Source organism: Onychostruthus taczanowskii, unplaced genomic scaffold, assembly GCF_017590055.1.
Source record: "Onychostruthus taczanowskii isolate IOZ18803 unplaced genomic scaffold, ASM1759005v1 scaffold34, whole genome shotgun sequence".
Taxonomy (NCBI): Eukaryota; Metazoa; Chordata; class Aves; order Passeriformes; family Passeridae; genus Onychostruthus; species Onychostruthus taczanowskii.
In genome coordinates, this window is record NW_024500794.1 from 7,180,287 (window position 1) to 7,207,438 (window position 27,152).

Below are 27,152 nucleotides of genomic sequence, written 5' to 3' on the forward strand. Positions count from 1 at the left end.
CAGAAGTGAAGCAGGCAGGCACATGGCGTGAAATGATACGGAAAAGTCAACTAGAAGCATCCCAAGTCTACTTCTCAGACTTGGAAACTCGAAACAATGTGCAGAGGCAAAATTCATGGGTTGGTGAAGGATAAGGAAAAGATAAAGGATAAAAACACAAGCATGCATTCACTAGTTCAGAGGCAGCTGAAGCAGCTGCCTGACCTTGGGCTGGGTGGTCAGTGTGGCAAGGCAACAGGAAAACACTCAAAACATCCAAGGCAAAAAAGAAGTCATTCTCACAGTATGATCAGAAGTGATTTTTTTTTTTTAAATTCTATCTTTTATAGGAACCAAGCTCTGCATATTGGAGGTTTGAAGACCCTCTCTGCATCCCTGTGGTTATGTTACCTCTCACAGACACTTTATCTTCCTGTCCCTTAAGTCAGCACAATTCAGAGTAATGACATCCTTGAGCATGTCAGGGATAAAATAACACAGACAGGAGACATCTGTAGGAACTAAACAATGCATTGTGACTTGAAAACAAAAGCAAACATTTTGACAGGTTCTAAGGACCAGGCTGTCAGCCTAAAAAAGCAACCTTTTGTCGATTTTACAGTGACTTTGAGGTTTCCCTGAGGAAACATGCTGTTTTGCATATGTTTACATTTTGTGAAGTTAAGCGTGGCCAATCTACTCTTTCTAAGGCCACTTAACTGTGACACCGTACCTCAGCCCCAGCCTGAACCACCGCAGCCCAAACTGTTTGCTTGCTGCCCTGCTCTGTCAGCACAGCCCACCCTGCAGCTGGGGGCTTAAGGAGCAGTTGTGCCAGCTGTGCCAGGAGCTCCTGGGCCAGGCAAACAGCCCTTCTGCTCCTGCGCATGGAAAATGCTGCTCCTCTTCCTGTAGAAACCACAGCGTGCCCTGTACTGTGCTCAGGGCCGCAGCACTGCTGGCTCACTGCTTTCTGATCTGAGAGTGTCAGATTCTTAGAATCACAGAAGAATCTGGATTGGAAGGGAGCTTTGAAGGCCATCCAGTCCAACCCCCCCTGCAACGAGCAGGGACATCTTCCACTAGACCAGGTTGCTCAGACTCCATCCAGCCTGACCTTGAATATTTCCAGGGATAGGGCATGCACCATCTCTCTTGGCAACCTGCTCCAGTGTTTTACCATTCTCATTATAAAATACTTCTTCCTTATACATAATCTACATTGACCCTCTTTTAGTTTAAAACTGTTATGCCTTGTTCTATAGCAACAAATTTCCAGGAGAAGGAACTACAATCTCCCATTGCTCAGGGTGAGTGAGGTATTGCAGCAACAAGACTTGCACCTTTGGCCAGCATCCAGGAGAAAGCTCCTCAGAAGCCACCACCAGCAACCATTTGTAACCTTGAGAAAATAAAAAATTCATGTTGCAATCTCTGGAAAACCTCTGGAAATCACTGACTATTGTATTTCACCAACAAATATAGCTCTGACAAGCACATCTAGGACACAGTCCCATGACATTCAGCTCCTCTAGGGATACAGTAGTATTGACACATCCTTTTAACTACACTCAAGTTTCTCTTCACACATTCACCACATCTTTTAAGAAGAAAAGTGGAAGCTGATGTCATGACAAACAAAAATTATTGTGGCTTCACAATTGATCTCAAAAGGCCACATGTACTAAAGAGTACAGTGAGTCATTACTGCTTTTCCTAAAGTAATTAGTCATACACTTAGAGCTCATGAATAACAGCTTCTTTCTTTGATTTATAAAATCTCACAAGCACTGTGCTACAAATGAAAGAAATGATGCGGCCTTATGTTCAATTTTCTTTATTTGGCTTCTTTTTGTTCAAGGAAATACAGAAAACAAGACAGACAATGTATCAATAGAACACATAACTTTAGATAAAAAATAATTAAGCAACACACGTGACACAGACAATAATTGTAAAAATACAGAATACACTGTTTTAATTGACTGAAGGTATTTTCAAATCTGAACTAAACTTCAGCTGCTGTGGTCAAAAATACTTCTGTAAATTTATCTCAAAAGTTTTGTTCAAAACCTTCTTTTAAAAAGAAAAATTAGCCCAAAACACCCTAAAAGCCCCATGAACTCCCATTTTCTGTTCAGGAAGGAAGCTAAATATAAATCAAAACTACTACAGCTTTCAATGACACATTTCTGGTATCTCAAACAAGTAGAAAAAAAAAAAAAAAGGGACCAGTTGGTGTTTTGGTTGGATCAGATTTTTTTTTTTTAATTAGAAAAAGTGAAAGGTACAAATAAATAATTCATATTGCATCTACAATAGTAGAGCAAACACGACCCCTCACATCCTCGGTAACTCAAGCAGACAGACACACTGAAGTTTTTACCAGACTCTGTACAGGCAACAGCTCTAGAACCAGCAAAATACCTGCTCTGAGCACTGAGTCCTAAGTTTTAAGTCTCCATTGTTGATTTTTCAGCTTGATAGTTGGTACCCTTAGTAAACATATGACATAAAAAGCACAGTCCAAAATTCTATGCACTCTGGTATGAAGGAGTATTTCACACGCACGAACAAATGCTCATCAAAGCCAAAAGGAAAGACAATACTGTTAGTGATCCGGATACAATGACAAACATTCAAACAGAAACAAGACTGAGAAACACCTTAAACTCTAGCACTCATCAGCTGAACAAAAAATTACCAGAGGATCCCCTGCAGTCCTCTCATCTGTCTGTCCTGTCAGTAAAAATGGGCCACTGAGAAGGTACATCCAGGGGCAGACTTGCACTGAGCAATCTTTGCCCAGTGGGGCAGGCGCAGAGCCCCGTGAAAGTGTTCATGGTTTATCCCCATGCTGCCATGGTTTATCCCCAGCCAGCAACGAAGCACCACTCAGCTGCCTGCACAGTCACCAGGAAGGAAGGGGACAGTCAGAAGGACAGCCTCATGAAGGGGCTGCCAGAACCCAGGCTAGCTCTTACAGCTCCGGCACCACGCCAGGAGTGGGCAACTGCCTCGGTATGGGCATTCAACGGAGCAGAACCTTCAGAGCCACTTGCTCTAAGGTGCCAGACACAAGCCAGGACAGGAACCACACAGAGGAGAAAGGAGGAGGCTCGCTGTCTTGAGCTTCCACAAGGAACAGTTTACTCTAGAGCAAGGGAGCAGGATAGAAATCCTCCAACAGTGCTGTGCAGTAGTTCTGTTCAGATACAAGTCAGGGGGTGGACACTAACAGCTAACCAATAGGGAATTCTCAGGGCAGGAGTGACGGGATTACATCCAGTGTCTGGGACCAATTGGGGCAGGAGGGTGGAGAGGATGGGTGACATGTGCCAATGGCGCTTGGAGGAGTAGCTGAATTTCAAAGGGGGGTTGCAGACAGGGATGGGATGGACCCAAGGTTTAAGTGGCAGAGAAGCTTTGGGAATCAAGGGCTGGGTTGGCTTGACAGGCAGGGATAGAGCTGGAACAAGGGGCAGGCAATGGTATGAGGGACAGCTTTGAGGGAGGGTAAAACCCAGGGGTAAACCAACTCAGGGAGAACATGGGGGTACAACAGAACACAAGGCATCAATAAAATAAATTCGAACCACAACGACCTCATACTAATGTCTGTTAAGAAAATTAACTCTGTCCCAACCAAAACAAGCACAAGGCAGAAGGCATCTGGAGCCTTCAAGACCTCACAAAGATGAGGAGCTGCAGGGCAATGCCCAGGAGTGCTCGGCACTCCTGCACAGCCTGCTGCTGCCCAGCCATAGGGGGCCAAGCACCTGGAACTTGGAGCCTGGGAATGGCTGGATCGGCAGGCTTGGGCTGGCAGTGATGAGCAGCTTGGGACGGTGGGAGAGAAGCTCCAATCCAGCCTGGGACAGGAGCAGAATTAGGTCCCAGCTCCTAAGAATAGTGCAGTGTCTTTATCTGCTACCAGCAGCATGACAAATCAGTAAGCTCAGTCTCTGTAAGACTGCCAGCTGATACCACTGCAGCCACAGTGGCGACACGGGACAGTGAGCTCAGTGTGTGACATCCCACCCAATGAGGTCCAGCCATGGAATAATGGCTTTTGGCCAACTAAGAAATTTATCTGTGTTTAAAAAGACACAATAAAAATGGATGAAGACAGGGAAGACTACCTGGAACAGTGCATAAGATGAGCACAAAAACTATTGACAAAATCCATGCCTTTTGACAGCTGAGCAAAGAGTAGGATAGGGACAATGTTTCCACTACTGGTCTTTGTAACTACCTTCTCCTCACTTATATATTTAGCCCGATCACACACATTCCCAAAAAAACCCAGAAAACACAGAAGAAAACACTCTAGGATTAGAAAAAAGTCAAATAAAGTAAATTACTTACATATTATACAAATTACTTACAATTCTTCTTTCCAAATTGTGGCTGCCACTGCCTTTATTTAGTCACCTGCTTGGAGACCTATTGCTCTTCCCCATAATTTTGCCAAATGCTGTGTGGTTTGGGTCCTGTGATTTTGAGTCCAGCAGATCTTTCCAGAGAAAAAGGAGCCATAACAACGGAGCTATAACAACTAAGATAAGAGAAGAAAAACCATGACAGGAAGGGGGTGATGAACTCAAGAGTTGCTGCAAGTGAAATTGCAGACAGATGTTGGCAAAAATTAAATCGCTCTCTACTGCAAGAGCAATTAGGCGCTGGAAGAGAATCCCCAGAGAGTCTGCAGAGCTTCTACCCATAGACATTTTCAAAACTCAACTGGAAGAAGACAAATACATTTTGCCCAGCAGCAGCACCAAGAGTGGCATGGGCAAAGAAGGTTTTGCCTGACAAAATCTCCTCCTCTGCAGAATAGCAGACCAAGTGGTCCCTCCAGTCCTACATTTTAAGATTAAGGGCCCAGACCAGATAGCAAATGTTGTGTTAGTCATTTCAGTGATGAACTCAGCTTCCAGACAGGGCAGTGTATATGATGTCTTCTCCTTTTTTTTGCTGCTTCTTTCCAGCCAGTCAAGTCACTATGTGCAATGTTGACTTCAGGCTGCTAGCTTTTAATGATCTGGTAGATGGATGGAAATTCTCAGGGATCCTAGGAAACACAAAAACAACCCCAGGAAAGGATGAGTCATGGCCATTCTGTTGCTGTCTCAGGTTTTGCTTAGTGCATTTGCTGTTGGGACAGGAGGAAGAGAAATGCACAGCGGGGAAAGCGGGGAGCAACCCACCCTTTGGTAAGCAACTTCCCTGCTTTTTTAATTCTGGATATCACACACTCTGCAGAATTCAGAATGTGACATAAGGAATATACAAAACCCTGAAATTATTTTTAAACTGTGAAAAGTAAACCAACTTTCCTCACTAGTAATAATACACCAATTATTAATTAACTCACATATATTGAGTATTTAAGTAATTTGATATTTCATAGTATCTTTTATATGTTTGAGATTCAGTCTACAACTCTACATGGTTTTGAAGACAATAATAAAATATATGGCATCTTTACTTTTCGTGTAGAAGACTATGAAAGCGGTTCCTTATCTAATAACCCTTCATTCAGACAAAGTATTTTGTAAAGTACTTTGGAATTGAGTTTATAAGTAGTTCTTATCAAGGAAGTGAATGAAAAATAATGAGGCAACTATCCACATATTACAGGAATGCTATTTGTTCTCCCTTTCAGCTGCCAGCCATTTTATTTTCTTGTTATATACAAAGCCCTGTTGTTGGAATGAAAAGGAGAAGGAAGGACCAGAAAATTACTTCGTAATGCAATATGAGCACAAATATGATGCACAGGATAGGAACTGTACTAGTCACATATACTAAAAGCCTCCCTGTTTGCAAAGAACAGGCTTTGTGTTCTAGTCACATAGCCTCCTTCAGATGCACAGGACAAACTCCAAGATATTTCCTACATCACCACCTTCATCCTGTCAGTAGCACAACAGTATTGATTTAATCCTTCCAGACAAAAAACCCCAGCCATGGCCCAGGAGACCAGAACTCACCCATGTGACCTCCCTCTCCTTCCTCCTCCTGGCACTCCCCTTTCCTGGCTCTTCTAAAAGGAAGGCAGGATAAGGAGCATGCTTTTCCCAGAAAAACATGACAGGGAAAACAAACAAAACACCAGCCATCTCTGTCCTTCAGAAAGAAAACAGCACCAAAGCATGGAAAGTTTGCAAAGTGTGCCCATCCTCCCTCTATATATGATACAGACCAGAGGGTACTGCCAGGCACATTTCTGTGAACAGAAAATTAGGTGTAATCACCAGGTAACAGAAGCTGTCTTAAAACAGTGTGTGATTAAATACAGAAAACATCTTGAGTTGCAAAATATTTATGCCTGCAGGAAACCTGATGGACAGCCTGACAGCAGAATTACCCTTTCACTGACATTTCTGTCATGAGGGTTGTTTGGTTTTTTAATTCCTCCCCTCAGTAGCTTTGTTTAGGTCTGTTTGTCTATACTGTTTTTACACTATGGCATTTTTGGGTTTTGGGATTTTTGTTTGCTTGGTTGGCTTGGGTTTGGTGGTTTGTTTTTTTTTTTTTGTTTTTTTTTTTTTTTTTTTGGTTTAGTATTAAAAAGGGTAAAGGAATGATGCTGTTGTTTATTCACTGCATAGTTTTTGCTATTTTTCAGTAACTCAAAATAGGACAAATATAATCTCCTACTCTCATTAAAGCCACACTTGAGAGGAAACCAAGGCTACTTTAGAATGAGCCTTGCCAGCTGGGACGTGACTGCCAGAAACCCATTCCTCTGTGAGCAGAGGAAGTATGTTATATCCATCTGCCTTAGGAAAGAAGGAGTTATATCTCGAATTTATCATCTGAAAGTCTGGTATTTAGTGGGCTTCTCTGGAAATACTATTCTGAAAATTCTCCCAAAACCAAGCTGCTACTGTATTTTTCTCAACTGCTGAGTCTCTCACTAATAAGAAAACCAGATATCAAAGCAAACACTGGAGAAACATGCGAAGTCGTAAGATAAAATAAGAATTGTTGTCATTTTTAAGCTAGAGCTTAGAAACAGAGCCTTCCCCAAACTGAATACAGACTAGGGAATACTGCTATAATGACTCCTCCGGAATTAATTACTATGTTTACTATAAACAAAGAAATGTAAAATATAACCAAGTAGTTGTTCTTATAAATTTTCTCAAAAACTGGAATTCCTGCATAGTATGTATTTCCCAGCCTTCCAGGACATATTTGGCCACCAAAATTTGGGTTTCTCATATCCACTGATATCGCTGATCAGCCAAGCTGCTATTTTACACTTAACCAGACCTGATTCTATACTATTTGTAACAACCATCAAATTCCAAAGGGAATCTTAAATCTTATAATATTCAATCAGGGAACCTTAAATTCTTATTCAGGGTCTTCAGTGATCTCCAGCTTGTAACAAGGAGGTATTTTGAACCTGTTTTGGAGTACTTGTCTAACATATTAAGCACACTGAGTTTCAGCATTTCTTTGGAATACAGATAGCGGGTTGTGTTCAGACACAAACAGAATCGTAGAATCACTAAGGTTGGAAAAGACCTCCAAGATCATCAAGTCCAACCTTTGACCAGATACCATCTTGTCAAGTAAACCATAGCACTAAGAGGTAAAGTCAATGCTGCTTACATCTGAGTTCCATAAAATCTCCACTTGAAGGAGAACCTGAATGTTTTGATTTCCAAACAGGAAAACCAGATTTTTATGCTGTTGCTTTCTGCAGAATGGAATTTTTAGTCTGGCCTACTCTCTTCTTCTATGACTTCAAGTTTTTTTCTTCCAGGTTAACCTATTCTGTTCAGCTTTCCTATCTATTCAGTATCATATCTGCTCAATTAAAAGCCCCAATTTTTTTCCCCTCTTGTTAGAGTTTTTTTAAACACACATATATTACTTGAATATTTCTGAATATTCACATGGCAAAACCTGCATAAGCTACCCAAGTGAGATCAATATACCAATTCCTAAAAATCAAACCAAATTAAAAAAAAAAAAAAAAAAAAAAGCCACCCAAAAAACCAACATTCTGGCCTTTATATACATTTGTTAAGTAGTCCTTCCTCACAGGCTGCCACAAGCCTCCAGAAAAAATGTATGCGTGGAATTTTATCCCCCTGCAGACTGATACATCCTGAGAATTAACTATAAAGCTTTTTAATTGGCCAGGCTGAAATACGAGTATCCTGCAAGCCATGAAATAAGCAAGTGATGCTATGGAAAGCATTCAAGTGAAGACATATAAATGACAGGTAACTCACAGGAATTTATTCAGGCTAATAGCCTTTATTTTGCTTCTACCCAGATACTTGGCTTCTTAACTGGACTGCTTTATCTCAGTGTGGTCTACAGTTAAGCTTGATTAGCTGAGTAAGGAATGAAAGGATATAACTTTTTATCAGATGAGCAGTATTTAACTTTTTATCAGATGAACACTATCAAGAAACTTCAGGCATGGGAGAATTTATGCCTGGTGATTTTTTTGCAGCCTGCTCATCGCACTTACATCAAATGATAGGCACAGCTGGGTTTGCCCACCTACTTGGTAGAGGATGAGAGTTTTCCAAACCTGCGTGTCAGCACTTGCTACAAAGGCTGCTCAGTTTGATTCCAAATAAGTCACTTATCCACAAATCTTGTGAAGACACTTCACTGGGGACGTTTTCAGGGAGAACCAAAATATATGTATGCTCTGTAACAGGTACACAAGGCAAATGCCTGAGGGATGGGACATTGACTTTCAGTCCCAGATACCTGGTTCCCAAGTATCTACCATAAAGAGGAAGGGAACAACAAAATAAAAGCAAAGCAAAACCTAACCATACTTTCAAATACAAAAGCACTTTGAAGAAACTTTGTCAGAGAAGGCTCCCCAGCCACCCAGATAAAAAGCTACTGTTTTACTTTAAGAACTGAGTATCTTGCCAAGCCTGGAAAGGCTGTGCTTGTTATCTAGTGCAGAATGAAAAATACTGAAGCCCCAGACAGACCCTGGTATTCTCGAGCCAGTGCTATTAGCACTCTTTTGTTAGCTCTCTCTTGTGGTGTTACAAACAGCACTTCCAAAAGTACATGCGTAGGTGCTGCTCCTCATTCCACCCAATCTGAGGACAACAGAGGGTAAAACCAGAAAAGGGCTTTCTGCAAGATATTATTTGGGTGAACTAACTACAACCAATGCTTTAAAAAGCATAAACATATTTTACAGATGATCAAGGAAAAAACAAGTCACCACAAATCCAGACTAGGATCCAAAGTGAAGAAGTTTAGGGGATATCCTCATCATAGTACTTGTGGAGTGGTAACACACTGTAAGTACAGTGTTAAAAATTACTGTAACTCCACAGATATTCTTAGTATTCTAAGGATGCCCAGGAACGTGAAAGTGGAATCCTATACAAGATAAACTGTTAGTAACCCTTAGCCACCAGCAGAAAAGAGCATCCTGGGAGAGGGGGAAAAAAAATCAGACGGTGACAGAGTGATCAAACTGCACCACCACTGAAGTTTTACAGCAAACTAATTAACACTGCCTTCAGGGAAAAAGGTGTAAATTAAAAAGACACACTATACATTTCACTTAGATGGTCACATAGGAAGGAATATGGTCAGCTGGTTAAAATTTCTCTGGATAAAGTAATGCTGCCTTTATTCAAAACTGATCCAGGTCAGTGCAATACATTTTTGAAACTCAAGGCCAAAGAGCAACTGAAAAGATACTAACTATAGCTAATAAAAACTGGACTACATTAAAAGAACAGAGACTTAATGACTTTCAACCTCACTGCAGAAATCACATCCTCGCATCACAGTTAAGCAAAACCTATGAAAAATGGAAAGGAACACAAACAACTGATGTCATTCAAATCCTGGTTTTCTTGATAAACTTTAATCCAACAAACACCCACTACTAAACAGTGCTCATCTAATTTATGTCCTCTGCTCCCGCAAACAGGGATTTACATTAAGTCTTGACCTTGTGACATGTTGGCATGCTTGTGGGGCCAGGAATCTTGACGTCTTCCCAGGCAGCAGGACATGAGACGCCATTTCTCTTGGAGACACAGAGGGACTTTGAGCCTTTAGCTAAGGAAAAAGAGACACAGTGCTTTCAGTTGAAACTGAAAGCACAGTGCTTTTCTGTGTCTTACGCTTTCCTTACAAGGCAGGGGAGGAGGATCTGTTCAGTTTCCCAAATAAGGGATACTGTAGGCTCTGTTGCTGTGCATCACAGCGGTGTCTCCACAGCAGTAAATCATGTCTTACATGACTCATGTCAGGGTACAAGGATACACTAAATGGATTAGTGTTGCTATCTTATTGTAAAGGTTTTGTACTTTTTCGGCGATTTCTTATGGGCAGCTTTTCACAGCACTGACTCTTTTTTTTTTTTTAAGCACAGCTAATAAACTTTGTTTAACTTCTGGATTAGCTAACTTACTCTTTTATAATACTTATCTTAATTGGATTTAGCTGTGGCCTATTAAGGGCAGGCCTGTTTTTAATTCTTGATAGATAGCACAGCTGTAACTCCTTAGGGGTGATATTACCTTCATCACTATCTCTATTCTCCTACATTCCATCCATCTACAGCTTAGGGGTTCTAAGCCCAATACCCAGCGTGTGGTGTAGGGTGTAAGAAACCTGCTGCCTGCTGGGGATGGCCCTGTTACAAATTATTGCTGAACCCACACGATGGCATTGCCCAGGGAACTAGTAATATCCATGGGCCAGAATCATGCTAGGACACGTTAACATCCTCAGCCTACTCCAAACATGAACAACCTGATCTTATAGAGCAGTGTTTCACTGAGAGGCACCGGTCCAGCTTCGGGCCCCAGCGCAGACGCAGCATCCCATCTCATCTGCCATGCAATGAAGGGGCTTTAAAACACTGCAAAGCAGCACCTGTGCTTTCTGGCACTCTCTCCTCCTGGTCAGTCTCAGATCTGCTCCAGGGAAAGCTCTATTAGATCACCTCTATCTCAAGGTCTCTCCTTCACAGTGTTCTTAGTACAAGCTCATTTGTGTTTGGAATGATTGTTCTAGAATAAAGATACATTTTTATTGTAAGAATTCCACCTTTTTCTTCTGGTCCTTTAAAAAGCAGTATTTAAGAACAAACTTCTTGCACTTTAAATTCCAGGTTGGTCTGAAAATTCAACCAGAAATTTTATCTTCTGAGTTGTTTATAGGATCATATAATGAAAGCCTCACATACATTTTACAATTAAGACATTATATCTGGGGTGCAGCAAGTGTTCATTTCTCTTTCTTCTCAGTGGAGACTTTTATGTCTCTGGTAGCAGCAGATTCATTAGGTCAAACCCTCTTAATAGTAGATGCTATAGATCTAAAGTCACAATAGACAGGTGTGATACTCCTTGAAACATTTTTTTATATCATATTATTGCCCTAAAGCAGGTATATCACCAGGAACTGAATAAATATGTGTTGGTGTTTCTAAATATATCAGTGGAATTTAAAGCCAGACATGGAATTTAGCTTTAGTTAAACAACAGTGAAACCACCAATGACCATCAAATTTCTGTGATTTCTGAAGGTTATGGTGTCCCCCCTGTCACCCCCCACCCCCCAGTCTTTTCTGTTCATTATGTTACTACTAATTAAGACTAAAGAATTGAATTTATCCATGACCGGGCTATTACACACTCAGAGACATTACACTGACTGCAACTTCTCCTTAACTCATCATTAGGAAGCACACTCGTGCCAAATTTGAGCACACTTCTTCATCATATTACTGTTTGTCTTAAAAAATATAAAGATGGTGCCATAACCAGTAGGAAGTGGTTCCCCTGAAGGGACATCACTCTCCATGAGTGGGTTCCTCACCAATGTTTACTTAATCTGCCAAAAATTATCTGAGCATACTACACTTTGTAGGCTTCCAGGAAAATGTGAAAGATGAGTGAATTACTTCTGCTGAGACTGCTACTTCCAAGCAAAGAAAGAGCAGCATGTTCTGCTCTGCTTGGATCCTTCCCTCACAATTCTCAGCCTTGGATTGTCCCTTGGCAGTGGGAAAACAGCTCTTTAACTTACATGCAACTGAGGCAACCTTGAAAACTGTAAACATATTACTATTATTATTTATTTTTACTAAGTTGTCCAGTATGACACTCTCATAATCCCAAATGGTATCCCAACAAAGTCTTCTTCTCTGCAGATGATCAGACCTTATTATGGGCTCTAGAAAAATCATGTTTCCACACACTGGTGACTCACCACTTCAACTCCTCCTGCATAGGATCTTCCTCCAGAACAGCATCATCAGAATCAGAACTATGATGACTACTAAAAGCACCACAATAATCACCAGCCAAAGCAATGATGATACCTCTTCTGTGAAAACAAAACAACAAAACATCCACAGCAAATTAATCTCTTTGTGAAAAAAAGCAAAATGAGCCACAAGGATGTCTGATTAATGACAGTGGTTCCTCCGATATGGTTAAAGGTACTGCTAGGATAAATGAAAGCAGCAATTGCTCAAAAGATAAAGTAAACCTGTGTATCTTCAAAAACAAAGGTACTTGTCCACAGAAAATGTGAAGAAAAGATGTGCCTATGGCAAAGAACACTGCCATTCCTATACCTGATACAGTGACTGGCATACATACACAAGCAGAGCTTCATCTTAACACTTTCAGAAGTTTTTTTGTTCACCCAGAATTTTATTATTCTTACTTTTAAACACTTAACACTGTTGAAAAGGCAACATCAATTTTAACAAAAAAAGACAGGCTATGTTTTGCTGCCTGCAAATAGCTCTACCCAACAGCTGAGTGTAAATGTTCCTCCCCGGTTAGACATCACCACTTCATTTGACTGCTATTAATCAAAAGGCTCATTTCAATGTTCACTGACATTAGCTGGAAAACTGCATGACTTGAAATTTATTTGACTCAAGCCAAAATGATGTCTTTTAACAAAGATATGTTGAACTATTCATTTGAACTTCTTGTCCTCTAAAATATATGATTGTTAAAACAACCAGCTGTTAGCTGATTTTTTTATCCACTTAGCAAGAAATAATAACAGTTATTTAGTTTTCTGGTTTTGAGCTATACATTTGCTTTTTAAAAGACCAAAACAAAAGAATACTGGAGGAAGGACAAAATGATTAGTACGCTTTTTCAGAATTGTAATGTAATTCAGAATTAAGAACTAAATTGCTTTTGAATGTTTAGAGAGCAGATATTAAAAATCAGATCCTGCTCTTTACTACTATTCCTGTAACAATCACTTCTTGAGCATGTAATTTCAGAATCAATCCACAGCTACGAGCTGCTTTTCCTGTCTTGCTAATTTACAAGTGGTCTTCAATTTAAGGCTCTGGATAAAGAGACACATGAATTTTAAAACACTCAAGTCAGTGCTCCTGTATGAACTAAAAATGGTTCTTCAGCTTTTAATGTTTCAATTTCTTATCTGCAGAAACAGGGTGAAAGTCTTTCCAGCAGAACAGAATGTTGTAAGATATTCAGATGTTACATTAATATATCTAAGATTTCTGTATAAACCAAACATAAGTATCTTCAACTGACCCCCTCTCTGTATGCCTGAAAGTACTCTCTGACCATTACTGCAGTGGACATATGCCTTGGCAAAAAATCAGAGAAACTAAAACATCATGTACATATTATATACAACAAAACATGCAGTAAGTTGAACTGGAACATTTGATTCAGATACAGTTTGTTATGAATTTCAAAATTTCTGAGTTCATCAAGCAACCCATAGAGTTTATACTCTACTTATGGATATCAGCTGACATATTTATATTTATTTTTAAGCTGTTAAAAAAATTATGAAGGCCTACATGGAAACCTAAGTTCAACTTGCTGCACAATGGTGGATGCTGCATTGTGCCTCTAAATCCCATATCTCCCTAGCTGGTTCGTCTGGCTTTTTTCCCCTCTTGGACGGGACTCCAGTATGTTACTACCTCAAAGGCAACAGTGGACACAAATAGGATTTCCTGACATATAAAAATCTCATTCCCTCCTCTTCACAGAAGATTTCTATCCAAATATGCTACTGCAAAACATGGAAGCCAAGAGAATGCTAACAAGTTGCTTGTACTTCTCACCTACCTCCTTTTATTTTCACAGGCATTTCAAATGTTTCATTTGTGTTGCTTACTCTGCAGATCAAATCCTGTGCACTGATGCTCTGAATATTGTAGATTTCCAGTTTACTGGTGATGGACACAATCCCATTTTTGTGCTTGACTGTCTTCTGTGTAGGAGTAGAATTGAACAGGTTGCTCCAGGTGATGGTGGGCTCTGGGAGGCCATCAGCATTACAGATGACTATCACATGACCTTCAGAAATGTTGTGATGGACAGATACATTGAGACCTTCCAACACACAAATGAGACAAGTCATCACCACAGGGAGCACCTGGTCGGTCGTAAGCAGTAGTAGCAGCCTAACCATTACAAATCAGAGCAAAGCTTACTGGATTCACACTGAGCCCAATGGCAAGGAATGCAAGAAGAGTTCCTTGGGTCAGGTCCCCTCCATGACTCAATACTCCTTCCCCCATGCTGAAGTAATATACCCCAAAGATTGCACTCAATCTAAAATCCAAGTATTAAAATAATCTGTAAAGTAAAATAATTTATTGGTCCTATCTGCTAATTCTCTATCAACGGTAGGGTTTGGGAGAGCAGCTCACAGCACTGGGATTGTACCTTGCACCAAAAAGAAACTCCAGTGGGCAGTGTTGGTTTGCCCACATTCCAGCTGCGACTGATCAAAGACTTAAAAAGATTCCTCTCCTTGCTTTTCAGCTGCTACTCAAGGAGTAACAAACAACAGCCAAAACAACCACAATAATCTTGAATATGACCCACAGAGTTTTGCTCACAGCAGCAGTGCTCTGTTTCTACATCATGTTCCACCAAGGGATGCTCCCATCACTGCAATTCTTGAATCTGCTCAAGGAAATAATGTGGGTGAAAAAACACCTCTTATTTCACTAGAGACATATCCCTGCAGAGAACCTCACCAAAAACACTCAGGCAGGTATTTCCTGAGAGAGGACCAGAAGGGAAAACATTGAAGAGACACTTGTAACATCCTGAATCATCCATTCTAGTGTCCCAAAAAGTTATGCTTGTCTTGTTGAGTTCCAAACTTGTGAAATTCATTCTGTCTTCATAGGGCTTCTGAATCCTTAATCCGTTCGTTTTACTATACGTAGCTATATTATCATGTAATTCTTCTGAGTCCTTTTGCCATGTCACTTGCAGAACATCCATGGGTTTTGTCAGGGCACAGCTCAGAGTCACACTGTCACCCATCCTCACTATTGTGTGTCCAGCCTGAGGAACCACTGCAATGACAGTAAACAGTTAATTAAATGGGCAGATATCACACACATTCAGAAGCCTAATGTTGATTCTAAGGCCTGGATTACCCACAAACACAACTCCTTCAGTTACATATTGTTTCTGTGGCTTTCCCCTACAAAAATGTCCATCTCCTGCATACTCCTAGGAATCAATGAAGTTATGTTGGTTTACATTGGCTGAGGCTTTACCTTTCTTCTAAGCTACTTAAAAGACAAAAAGATTTACCAATTTTTGTACCCATATTTGCAGACTTCCCTCTTAAGTTTTACTAAATCAGCTCATGACTTCCTATTCTCAGCAAATATTCAATTTTTGTTTCCTAAGAGCTAGAGGAAGATGGAATGCATGAGAGAAGTACACACCAAGACATTATCAGAGAAGTAAACAGCAAAATGCCTTTAAAAGGATTTCTTGTCGTTTTAGAGTTCACAGCACATTTGAGATGGAAGGAAGGAAGTCCTTTTGGGATGCCCCACTCTTGGAAGCTGTCAACTCAGGCTAACAATGGTGTCCAGTGTCACTGTAGATAGGGGATGCTTCTTGTCCTTCCCATCTCTAAATGCTGCTCCAGGAGGATTTGTGTCACAACTACCAGCTGCATGTCTCTGTCTCAGCTATGTAAGAATGTAAGTCAAGCAGCACCAGCAATCTGTATTTCAACTGTGTTTGTCTCTTACTCTGCTGAAGCCTCAGAAACCTGAAACCAGTTCCCCAAACAACTTCAAGCAGGTTTCAGGAAATTCAACTTACCATTTGCCTTTCCAAGCCCAGAATACGCCAAACACAAAACCAGAGCTCGTAAAGTCATTTTGGAAGAGAAAATCTGCTTCGCCTAAAGAAAAACAAGAAGAGATGACAGATCACCTTCTGGTGATATTGTAAATTCAGGGTGCAAAAATTAACAGTAGATTTTTCATGTGAAAAAGAATGTAGTTCTGGGGTCAGACAGCAAGACTTGACAAGTTTTACTGCCCTGTTTCCTACAACTGAATTGTAGACCTGCCTGAAACTGAAGTTGGTGTTATATTCAAGAGGATACATAATTTTGCAACAAATACCTCTGTAACACACTCTACCCACTCCCACTGCTGAGTTTTTTTGCCAATGCCTGCAAAACTAGCTGAAGCATCTTGTGATCATCTTCTGTCAAGAATTTAAGCAAAGCCCAACCTTTTAAAGATTTTCACAACATTCAAAAAATAAAAGAGACAGTCAACTGAAAAGTATTTTCTATATTATACAGGTTAAAAAAAGAAGGGTTAGTAAATAAATCAATAAATAAGAGGAAGAAAAAAGTATTTAAAAACAAATTGCCAACAAACTTGCGTACACTCACAACCTGCACTTAAGTTTTAAACACACTGTGCTAAAACAACTCCTGATATAACTCTCCAGTAAGCAAGAACAAATAGAGACCAAGATGTCATACGTAGAATCAGGAAACAACATATCAGCAACAAGCCCAATGAAAAAAGTTTATGTAGTCAGATATTTGAGCACGGCTATAAGAAATCCAGCTGTTCCCACAAGCATGCAGAAATCAAGGGCCAGCATAGCAAGCAGAAGCTACCGAGTCACAGAGTTGTTTATAAAGCAGGGGAAGATGCACCGCGCCTGCAGACAAGCAGAGTTTTCAGTAACAATCCTTTGCTTCACTGCTTTAGTACCCATTAAAGCTCATAATGCACCATTGCACGTACCCGGGGTAGCTACAAGAATTCACACAATGAGGAACGAGGCTATACCGTGTAGCTATACCGGGCACAGAAAGAAAGTCCCTTTAGGTCACAACTCCAGTCACGGGTGCTGCAGGGAGTGAGGAAACAAATACCAAAACGAACAGAAAAAGAAGAAGAAGAACAAAAAAGAAAGGGAAAAAAAAAAAAAAAAAAAAAAAAAAAAAAAAAAAAGAAAAAAAAAAAAAAAAAAAAAAAAAAAAAAAAAAAAAGGCGTTAAAGACTTGGGCAAGTAAAGCGCAAATCCTTTCCTGCGTCTCCCAAAACCGCACCTCGGCGGGCTCCTGAGCCACAGGCTGTGCCGCTCCCGGGACAAACCGCCCGCCACCACTTTCTGGGAACCTCCCTTAACTTCAAAGAAATTTTCCCCCTACTGCCGTCACCCAGGTTTCCAAAGGCAGCTGCCGAGGTCCTCCCGGGCAGGAAGAGAGGACGGAGGAAGGAGCCGAGAGCCTCGGGCGGTGCCTCCAGGCTTCCGTCCTCCCGGCGGGGTCAGGCTCACCCGCGCCCGGCGCCCACTGCCCATCTCCGCCCGGAACCCTCCTCAGACACAGGAATGCGTCCGGGGAAGGCGCGGCAGGGATGGCTGCTCTCGGCCAAGTACGTGGAAACACGGGTATTCATAACAGCCCAGAAACAAATCATTTTAGGCTGTATCTCTTATATAATTGGGAGTGGTCTTTTGCTTTCGCTGCTGCCTTCCTGTTGGGTGGGGAGCAAAAGGGGCAGCAGGAGTGATACTGGAAAATCTCTGTGCTGTTTTTGTGTTGTTAGATTAGCATCTTGCGCTGATAAAACTATAACGGGTAACTTATCAGGCTTTGTTGCAGGCTTGACAGAAACAACCCGTTTCTATCTGATTAGTTAGAAACAGCATTTTTAGTGATCAGTACAGGACATTCATTGCCTGCTCTTTCTTCAGATGCTTTCATACACAGGCACACGTTCATACACTGCTCACACCACTTGCAATATTTATCTTAACAGACACTATTTTAAGTTATCATTGCTCACAGGAAAAATCAAACACCACAATTTCAACCCCTTGCCCGAATTAATTGACAAAGATGCCTACATAAACCCAGAAACTCATTCCTATTTAGGACACAGATGTGTGTGAATATTTGGAGCAATGCTACTGTGAAATACAAAGCTGTGCTTCGTGTCAGGTACATACAGGCAACATGTGTATCTGTGATTGTGATATGTGTGGAAACTGACCATGGGACAATTACAAAGACAATTCTAATAAATAACTGAGGAAGTAAAGCATGGAAGAAGGCCTTTGAACCTATCCTTTGTTTGCAATTAACCTTTATAAGTCTTAAGTTGATTTAGGAGCATTTGAATTAAAGCTTTAAGGATGTTGCTGTTTGACAGGAACTTTCTGCTTCTAGCTAAAAAGAGTTTTGCAATAATAACCTGTTGAAGTATAATTTTCGAATGTTGCTTGTAGTAAGGATCTTTGAAACTATAGCTTTAGAATATATAAAAAGGAAACATGCTTATCTCGATGCCTTAACAAAATATTGAAAAGCAGCCTGAGAAAGGAAGATGAACATCAACTCAAGGATTGATAGTTTCGACCAAGGGAAGCTGGACATAACTGCTATGAGATTTACAGTCCTCACAATTAAAAGGCAAACCCGCATCTGGAATCTGGACCTCACCAGCTGGGAGACTTCTTTCTTCTTTTGGAAGCTGGACCCCACCATCTGGGGATACTCTTTTCTGAGATACATCCTGAGAAAAACTAAATCACAGCAGGGTATAGAGTTGTTATGGAAAAATTGGGAATAGAAACTGCTGAGAAAGCTTATGAGTACTCCTAGAAATACCTGTAAGCCCCAACTATCAGTGTGCAGTTGGAGGGAAAACTTCCCCCGCTGTACCCAGCGCTGTATTGCTCATACTTTACCATATTAATTAATAAATTGATTGCTGCTTGACTATTGGCCTAGTCAAGCTTCCCATTTATAACACTGCTAAACTGTCTTAAGGAGGAAGGTGATGTTTGCATCTTTCCCAAGTCATCCCGGGCCCACCATGTGTTAACCTCGCCTGTCCTGCTGCTCTCAGTACCTTGGTGCACAAAGGAGCGCCTTTTGACCTGTAGAAATAGAAAGCTTCTGCTGTCCCCAACAGATTTGGCCCAGCTTGTGGCTGGGATCTGGAGATCAGGGCAGTGTCTCTTCCAGGTGGGTAGAGCTGTACTTGGGAGACACCTTCCCCACCACTGTGCTGGATTTATTGCTGCTACCTTTTCCCTCTGCCAGCTAACTAACCAAAGCCCCTTGGCTTTTCAACAAAATTTCAACTTTACCACTACCTTTATTTCTACCTTTCTTTTTATCTCTTAGGATAAATCACTATGTCTTAAATCACTTACATTTCACTCCACCAGCCTTGCCCTTTTTGTTCCTTCTAAAACAGGCCAGCAACTAACCCACCAGTTGTTTGAGACTAATGTAATAACACTTCACACTCTTTTTGTTTTAACAACAAAAATATGTTAGCAAGTTTCCTGTGCTCACGTGCCTTCACTATAGCTGAGGGGATTTTAGAGGGAAGTCCAGATAACTGCCCACTGCACAGATTAAAATAAATTTATCCAGCAGTGCCCTGTGCCATCAAAGCAACAAAAGGAGGGAAATCCCAGTGATATCTTCCTGCTCTTATTTCATGAAAATAAAGGGGACTTTGGAGGGATTTGAGTGATATATTACAGTAACATAACTACTGAGGTGGCAAATTGCCTGTATTTAGGCAAATGTTATTACTTGTTCAGTGGGCTGGAGCAACCTAGAGAAGAAAGAAGAAAATTATGAAAGGGTCTGCAAATCAAGAGGGCTGCTCCTTTGGAAGAGAAGCTGAGCAGGGAAAGGATGATCCTGAAATAGTAGGCAAAGACCAGAGGTAACCTCAGGGCAGACAGAGGGAAATGAAAATACTCCAGCCAAACCAGCAATAGTGGAATATTCAAATTATTTTTATATTTAGAGGAGAAAAAGGCACAAAAATCCCCTTCTACCTTATTCTATGTTTGAATGTCAACTGTTGCTTTTTACAGGAACCTGGCTCAAGTCAGCAATCTTTACCAAGCTTTATAAGGTTCTTTATACGTTATGTTTTCTGGAGCTGGTGGTAGCCAAGGTGACATGGACTCTCTGGTATTATAAATCCTTTGAAGTTAGTGAGAAAGAGAGTAAGTAGAGAGCTCTTGTCCAAAAATTCAGAGAGGTCTTTGTTCATTTTTAAAAATTTATTTAACTGTAATACACCCTGTATGCTGGTGGAAGAAGCAATTTAAAATTCCTTCTGTCATGAATGAGATTTATTCTTCATTCTTTCCTCTGCCTTCTGTGTGGACACATTTCACTGTTAATATATTTCTTCATTCTTCCCTTGATTTCTGGACTACTGACTTCTTATAAGCAGAGCCATTTGAACCACTAGCCAGCAAAACCTGTACAGGCTTAAGGAAAATATATGATACAGCTGATCCAAGCTGTCATTACTTAACAGCAGAAAGGAAAAAAAAAAAAGGGTGAATGGAGTCAGTGACATAGATTCCAGTAAAACCAAACACATTAGGTTGTACAGGATGTCTTCCGGAGGTTTATATTAGAACATCTGTTCTGCTGATTGAACTCCTGTCTGGCTCTGCTTACATCAATTAGCATATCCCTCTTAATCATCATGCTCAGGCAGTGCATCTTCAGGTTGCAAATGCTTATATGGATCTACTAGAAGGTCTAACCTGGTTCAGAGGATCTGCCACCAGCTGTCATTTTGCTGGTGATTCGACCACTTGATCACAGTCAAACCACATCTCTGTCTCTCAAGCTTACTTCTGTAAAACAAGGAAAGGTTAAATTGTTTAATTTAACCTTTAAAGGTTAAACGGTTAAAAGTTTGAGATCCTGCCAATTTCTCCAGCGCGAACTGCACAAGATTTCTCCGTAGGGAGAGTTAGACGTAGGTGGGGATAAAAGGACAAAAAATTTCTGGAGTCCATTTCAGTGTCAATCATCCATGTATAAAGGGCGACTGGATTGAGGAAGAGGAGCACAAAGGGGAGAAAAAGGCATGGAGTGGATGTGGAATTGGAAAATTGGAAGAAGAAGAATGCGACCGTGGTAGTGAAAGTTTTAGTCCATAACAGGGCAGACAGGGGTGGGTGGTGGGAGGGCACACAGGTAGTGCAGTCCCTGCTGCAGCAGGTGGTAGGAGCTGAGGAATGCATAATTGTTAAGGTGTTGTATGTAGATTTGTTTTACACGGGCACACACACACACACACACACACACACACACAGAGTGTTACCTGTTATTAAGGGGTCCTTAAGTGATTTTAGCTTTTGAGAAAAATAAAGAAAAAAGCCTAGCAATACTGCTGGGCTTGTAGTATTGTGAAACACTGTTTCCAATACAATGTGTTTTTTATAAAGCTGCTGCTGTATAAAGTAGGGTTGTGGAAGAGAAGGGCCATGAGGGCCCATGACAGGGGGCCTCAAGGGGACAAGAGGGACTGAGAGAGTAGATAAGGTTGCAGCTTATCTAGCAGGGACTTTCCTCTAGCTGCAGGCAGAAGAGGCATAAATTATGAAGTTGATGGAAGGGTTTTGAAAGGATTTTGGGTTTGGAAACTGATGAAGGGTATAGTACCGTAGAACAAACTTGTAGGGAAGACCCAGGGAAAGTTGTGTAGCTATGTGGTGATTGGATATGTTATTCCTAGGGATCTGAGTAAGTTGTTAGAAGCAGCATGGAACACGTACAATAATTAGGAGCGAAAGCTGTGTTAGCAGAACAAAGCCCAGTTGGGGGGGGTGGGGGCGGGGTGGCATCATGGGAGAGAGACAGAGAAGGAATTGCAGGCACAGTTGTACAGAGGTCTGTGTGCTATTTTGTTAAGAGAAGGGCCATTGTAAATGAGAATCTCTGTGGGGAAAAGGACAAACATGACCTAAATCTCCTGATCAGGCAGGAAGGCTCCCCCTGTTAGAAGATGTGTGATGGGGACTGGAGGTGTCATCCCCAGCTAAACCTGTGGGGATTACATTAACGCAGGGAATGACAAACGGAATTTCTTAGTAGATACTGGAGTGGTGTATTCAGTCTTAAATATGCCTAAAGGAAAATTTAGTCCGAAACAATGTTGGTGTGACAGAGCAAAAGGAAAATTGGCCTTTCTTTCAGCATTAAAATTTGGAATTGGTAAATTGGTGTTAGCATATCAATTTCCTTATACACCTGAATGTCCCATACCAATAGTAGGAAAAGATGTGTTGACTAAATTAAATGCACAAATTATGTTTGAAAAAGAAAACATTCAAGTTTCTGGCCACAGGCTCCTCTGTTACCATGCGCTGGTTGGGTTTGTCCTGAGGCTGAGGGATTGGTGCAGCACTGCAGAGGCCTGTGCCAGCTCAGCTGAACTGTTCTGTGGAAAGGCTTCACCTTGTAACTTAGCAGGGTACTTGCAGTTTAGGAGATTCGCTGTTTCACACGGGCAAAGAAGTCAACACCAGGAAAGAAAGGAGGCTATCTGTCAAACTGCTGAGCCCCTTTCTAAAAAGGAACTGAGCCTGAATGCAGCAAAGCCTTTCAGGAATTGAAGCATGCTCTATTAACTTCGCCTGCACTGGGACTACTGGACTTGGTAAACCTTTTGAACTGTTTATGCATGAAAAATTCCATTTGGCATTGGGGGTATTGACATAACAACTGGCATCCTAGAAGAGCAAAGGATGGTCAGCCTGCCTCAGGAGAGTAGTAGCAGCAGTCCTCCAAATCCAGGAAGTAAAAAGAAAATTAACCATGGGGCAGCAGCTGACTGTTTTTGTGCCTTGTACAGTTGTAGTGATGTTGGAACAAAAAGAAGGACACTGTCATCACCAAGTAGAATGTTAATGTACCAGACAGTACTGCTAGAACAAGATGACATGGAATTAAAAGTAATTAACCTGGAATTAAAAGTCACTAACCTGAATCCAGCAGTGTTAACAGCTGACTCATTATGAAAGGAACTGGCCCATGATTGTTTGCAGACCACTGAACAGGTGTACTGTTGTTGAGATGACATATAGAACTTGGAAGACATGGATTGGGAGCTCTTTGTGGACGGGAGCAGCTTTGTGAAAAATGGAATCCGAAACGCCAGTGGTAACTCAGCGTGACGTAATAGAAGCCAAAGCTATAAACCCAACATATCACCTCAGAAAGTAGAACTGATTTAATTGACAAGACCATTGGAGCTCTCACAGAATAAGATTGTAAATATATGGACAGACTTAAAATTTGCTATTGGAGTGGTCCATGCCCATGGAACTGTTTGGAAAGAGAGGGCTGTTAACCTCCCAGGCATCTCCTGTGAAACATGGACAAATAATACAGAATTGTTAGAGGGGGTGCAGCTACCTTGAAAGGTGGCATCAATGCTTTGTAAAGCTCATCAGTCTGGAAGACCCCAGTAAATACTGGAAATTGCCTGGCTGAAAAAGGAGCCAAGGAGGCCTCTGGTGGGTACGTCCTTTTGGGTTTACCTGAGAAATAACAGTATTTGGACAAGCAGGCTTCTGATTATCAGGCTAAGTATGAGAAATTGGCAGAATTGTTAGATGCTGACGAGAGTCCTGAAGGATGGTGGATTATATCCAGCTAACAAATCAAGATGCCCCAACACCTTATGAAGAAAATCTCAGGAGAAGGACATATGGTAACTCACTGAGGAATAGAATTTATGGTAGAAGCAATGAAGCCTCAGGTTTTGAACACAAGAATAACTGGTATCATAAAAAGCATTGTTAAAAAGTGCCAAACACTTAAAGAACAATGCACATCAAATTAGATAGCCTACACACACACCTGTGACTGTTAAAAAAGGAAATTGTCCAGAAGACTATTGGCAAATAGTTTTGCTGAGCTGCCATGATAAAAGGGCCACAGGTATATATTGGTACTGGTAGATACCTTTTCAGGATGGCCAGAAGCTTCTTCTTAGTGTGCTAACAAAGCTAGTAAAGATTTGGTGAAGGAAATTGTCCTGAGGTTTGCAGTATCAATAAGAATGTCACCAGACAGAGGTTCACATCATTGCTGAAATATCAAGAGCCCAGCTAAAATGTTAGGGGTAAAGTGGGGCTTGCACACTCCATGGAGACCTCAGTTGAGTGGGAAAGTAGGAGATATGAACCAGCGTCTGACAGAATATATTCAATCCCATGGGCAGGTGTTGTCTTCTCTCCACAGATACATTTATTTTGCTGGCAGCATCCATGATACTGGACATCACAGCTCATCCATACCAACCAGGAGGCTACCACAAAACTTGGACTGAAGAGCCTCTCCAAGAAAAGTGGAAGGGACCATATCAAGTGCTGCTAACCATCAATACTAGGTGAAGGTGCAAGAAGTAGATTTGTGGCTCCCCAACTTACGATGGTTAAAACAACTCTTTGTACTTATTGTGCTGATCTTACTCATGCTCTTGATCACTTGTTCCAATACATACTGCTGTACAGACTAGGCCAATACAGTAAGTGGATATGAGACTTTGAAGAAATTATATTAAAGTCTCAAAGGGGCAATTTTTTTACCAAACAAGTATTTACCAAACAAGTATTATTATGAATAAACTGATGTTTATAATATGATTTGTTGTTATTAGGAATTAATTGTTGTTGACTATGTAACCTAGCATACTGCTTGTATAATTTATTTCCCAGTTTTTGGTGACACAGTGTCTTGGTTTAAAAGACAAATGTCTGCCAAGGAAGGCGTGAACCTTCCTGGAATGCAAAGATGACCCCTCCTTCAAAATTATTGTAACTTCGAAATTACAGAGCTTTGAGGCAAAAATACAGGAAAGGAAATAACAGTTCTTTACTAGAAAATATGTATGTGTGTAGATGTGTAAGAGAGCAGAACAGACAACACCACAGAAACAGAAGTTTCACACCTGCTGAGTGCCGTGTTTCCCCTCTGGTGTAGTATGACACAGCTGGCAGGGGAGGAGACAGAGAGCGTACCATGGTCTCCTCAGCCGGCACCGGGAGGGAATGAAGAAAATTGCTCCTTTTGCAAACTCAGGGGCAGCGTTCGATCTCAGCACTACCAAGGAGCAGCTGGCAGAAGCAGGGGAAGCCGGCAGATTCGACCTTGGTGCCGAATTGCAGCGTAGCAGTGTCCTGGAGCCGAATGCACAACTATCCCACAGCACCGCGGGTGTCCCACAGCACTGCGCGACCGCTCCCTCTGCTCCGCAGAAACGGCAGGAAGGGGGGAAGGACTCTTCCCCTGCAGTGAAGTCTCGGGCAGAGCCCAAAACTTCTCACACAACATCCCCAGTGTTATAAATAAATATGTATTTGTTGGCTTTTGCTATGATTTATTGGCTTTTACAAATTATATTGCTATAGTAGATTTTGTAATCTCTTTTTAACTGCTTTTAATAGAGAATAATTTGTCAGCCTTTTATGGTTGCCGTAATCCCTGCGTAGATTGTATATTTTAGTGTGATAAAATATAGTTTAGGCTTTTGAAAAATATTAAAATAGAGGCTATGTGCTGTGTATTATAACATTAACTTTTGTGGAAGTAATTGTTGCGAAATAATAACTAATATCTTTACTTTTGTAACTAACTAACTAACTAACATAGTGAAATAGCTAATATTGATTGAAAGTACTTGTAAAAATGGCTAAGATGTCTGTGTGATAAAATAACATTGAAAAGAACCAGGCAAATAGCACCAAAATAGCAAGGAAGAATCTACCATTGACTCTTTGGCTATCAATAACTGTCAAATCACAAACCAGGGGACTGTGAGAAATGCTACTCTTTTCCAAAAATGTAGAAAGGTTTATAAAAACCTTATCAAAAACACAACAGAAGACTGAATAGAGAAAACACTTCTGCACCAGGAGCAAAGGATCTTTCCCACCATGTTCTCAACCAAACAATGGAGGTTTTGCCTTTAACCCTTTAGCTCCTCCCAAAGTTCTGTCCATCGACTCCTTTGCTCCTTTGCTGTCCAGTGGTGGAGTTAACTTCCTTAAATATTGATTGGAAGTCAGATGTTGTTGTCGGTTGTTGTTGTTGTGACAAGTCAACCGTCCCAAACCCAGGCTGTTCCCTGATAGTAAAACATAAACTAAATCTATAAAACTTCTCTAAACATATATACATCATGTTTGCCTTTTAATTGTAAGTCAATCATCGCATTACTCATCTATTACAGCACCTTCTGAGAAAATAAAATATAAGGCTCTCAAAGTCACATCTGCATTGTGCCACTGTAGTACGCTTACTGTACTCTTAAGACGATCAGGTCAGGGCTAAACTAAAGAATTCGTGGAACTAAGGTAAAGAATTCCCAGAACATGTGAACTCAGAGGAGTTATGTATATGCATAATCTTCATGAATATGCATTTGACCAATGCCAGGAAAAACTTTATAAGAAGAGTTGTTATAGTTAACTGTGTGCATCTGGCTATGGCTACGCACACAGTGCTGTTACTTTTGCTTTATCCCTTATTAAATTAACTTTAAAAAGTGAGCCTTGTTTCTCACATCCAGCCTCCCAAACTGTGAGGGGGAGAACCCATGCCCCCATTCAAAACTCCCAAACCCCTAAATGCTTCTGTTGGAATGCCAGAGGTACCAGACACCTCCCTTTGTGTCTTAATTGCTGTATATTCACTGAGGAAGCTGCCCCCTTCCCCTTCCAGCATCCTCCTGGTAAGACTAGGAGGAAATTCACTGAGAAACCTAAATCCAGCCCCCACAAGAAACATGGAGATGAGGCCATACCTTTTCCCTTGCTTCAGCAGTCTCCTAACCACTCAGTTGGAGTACCACTGGTTACTGTCTCACAGTACTGAGCCTGCATATTTTCTTTCCACAATTTCCACTTTCCTGTAAAAAAAGTTAACTTTGAAAAACAGTACTTAAACATCATCTTGTGTTATGTTTATACACATACATTTGATGGCTTCCAATCAAAACCACAATGGAAGAGCACACACGCATTGACGACAACCATGAAAAA

At 41.0% G+C, this 27,152-nt stretch overlaps 2 protein-coding genes across 6 annotated transcripts; one reads left to right on the top strand and one right to left on the bottom strand.

Annotated features, from left to right (window-relative positions):
* Positions 1 to 1,820: 1,820 nt before the first annotated feature.
* On the bottom strand, positions 1,821 to 17,719 carry LOC121339318 (OX-2 membrane glycoprotein-like). 5 transcript variants are annotated; one of them, XM_041411026.1, is made up of 7 exons: positions 17,601 to 17,719; positions 17,063 to 17,168; positions 16,113 to 16,194; positions 15,017 to 15,343; positions 14,097 to 14,363; positions 12,226 to 12,342; positions 1,821 to 5,053 (listed from the first exon to the last, which is right to left on the bottom strand). In XM_041411026.1, exons 3-6 carry the CDS (start codon positions 16,168 to 16,170, stop codon positions 12,230 to 12,232), a joined length of 765 nt encoding a protein of 254 aa, XP_041266960.1. In that variant the 5' UTR covers positions 16,171 to 16,194; positions 17,063 to 17,168; positions 17,601 to 17,719; the 3' UTR covers positions 1,821 to 5,053; positions 12,226 to 12,229. The 5 variants fall into 5 exon arrangements, with proteins under 5 accessions (XP_041266960.1, XP_041266959.1, XP_041266956.1 ...); XM_041411025.1 differs by having other exon boundaries at positions 17,482 to 17,605; XM_041411022.1 differs by lacking the exon at positions 17,601 to 17,719 and adding an exon at positions 17,371 to 17,505.
* Positions 17,045 to 25,587, top strand: LOC121339199. The gene is made up of 4 exons (XM_041410799.1): positions 17,045 to 17,067; positions 17,337 to 17,698; positions 24,352 to 24,499; positions 25,192 to 25,587. Exons 1-4 carry the CDS (start codon positions 17,045 to 17,047, stop codon positions 25,280 to 25,282), a joined length of 624 nt encoding a protein of 207 aa, XP_041266733.1. The 3' UTR covers positions 25,283 to 25,587.
* Positions 25,588 to 27,152: the final 1,565 nt, after the last annotated feature.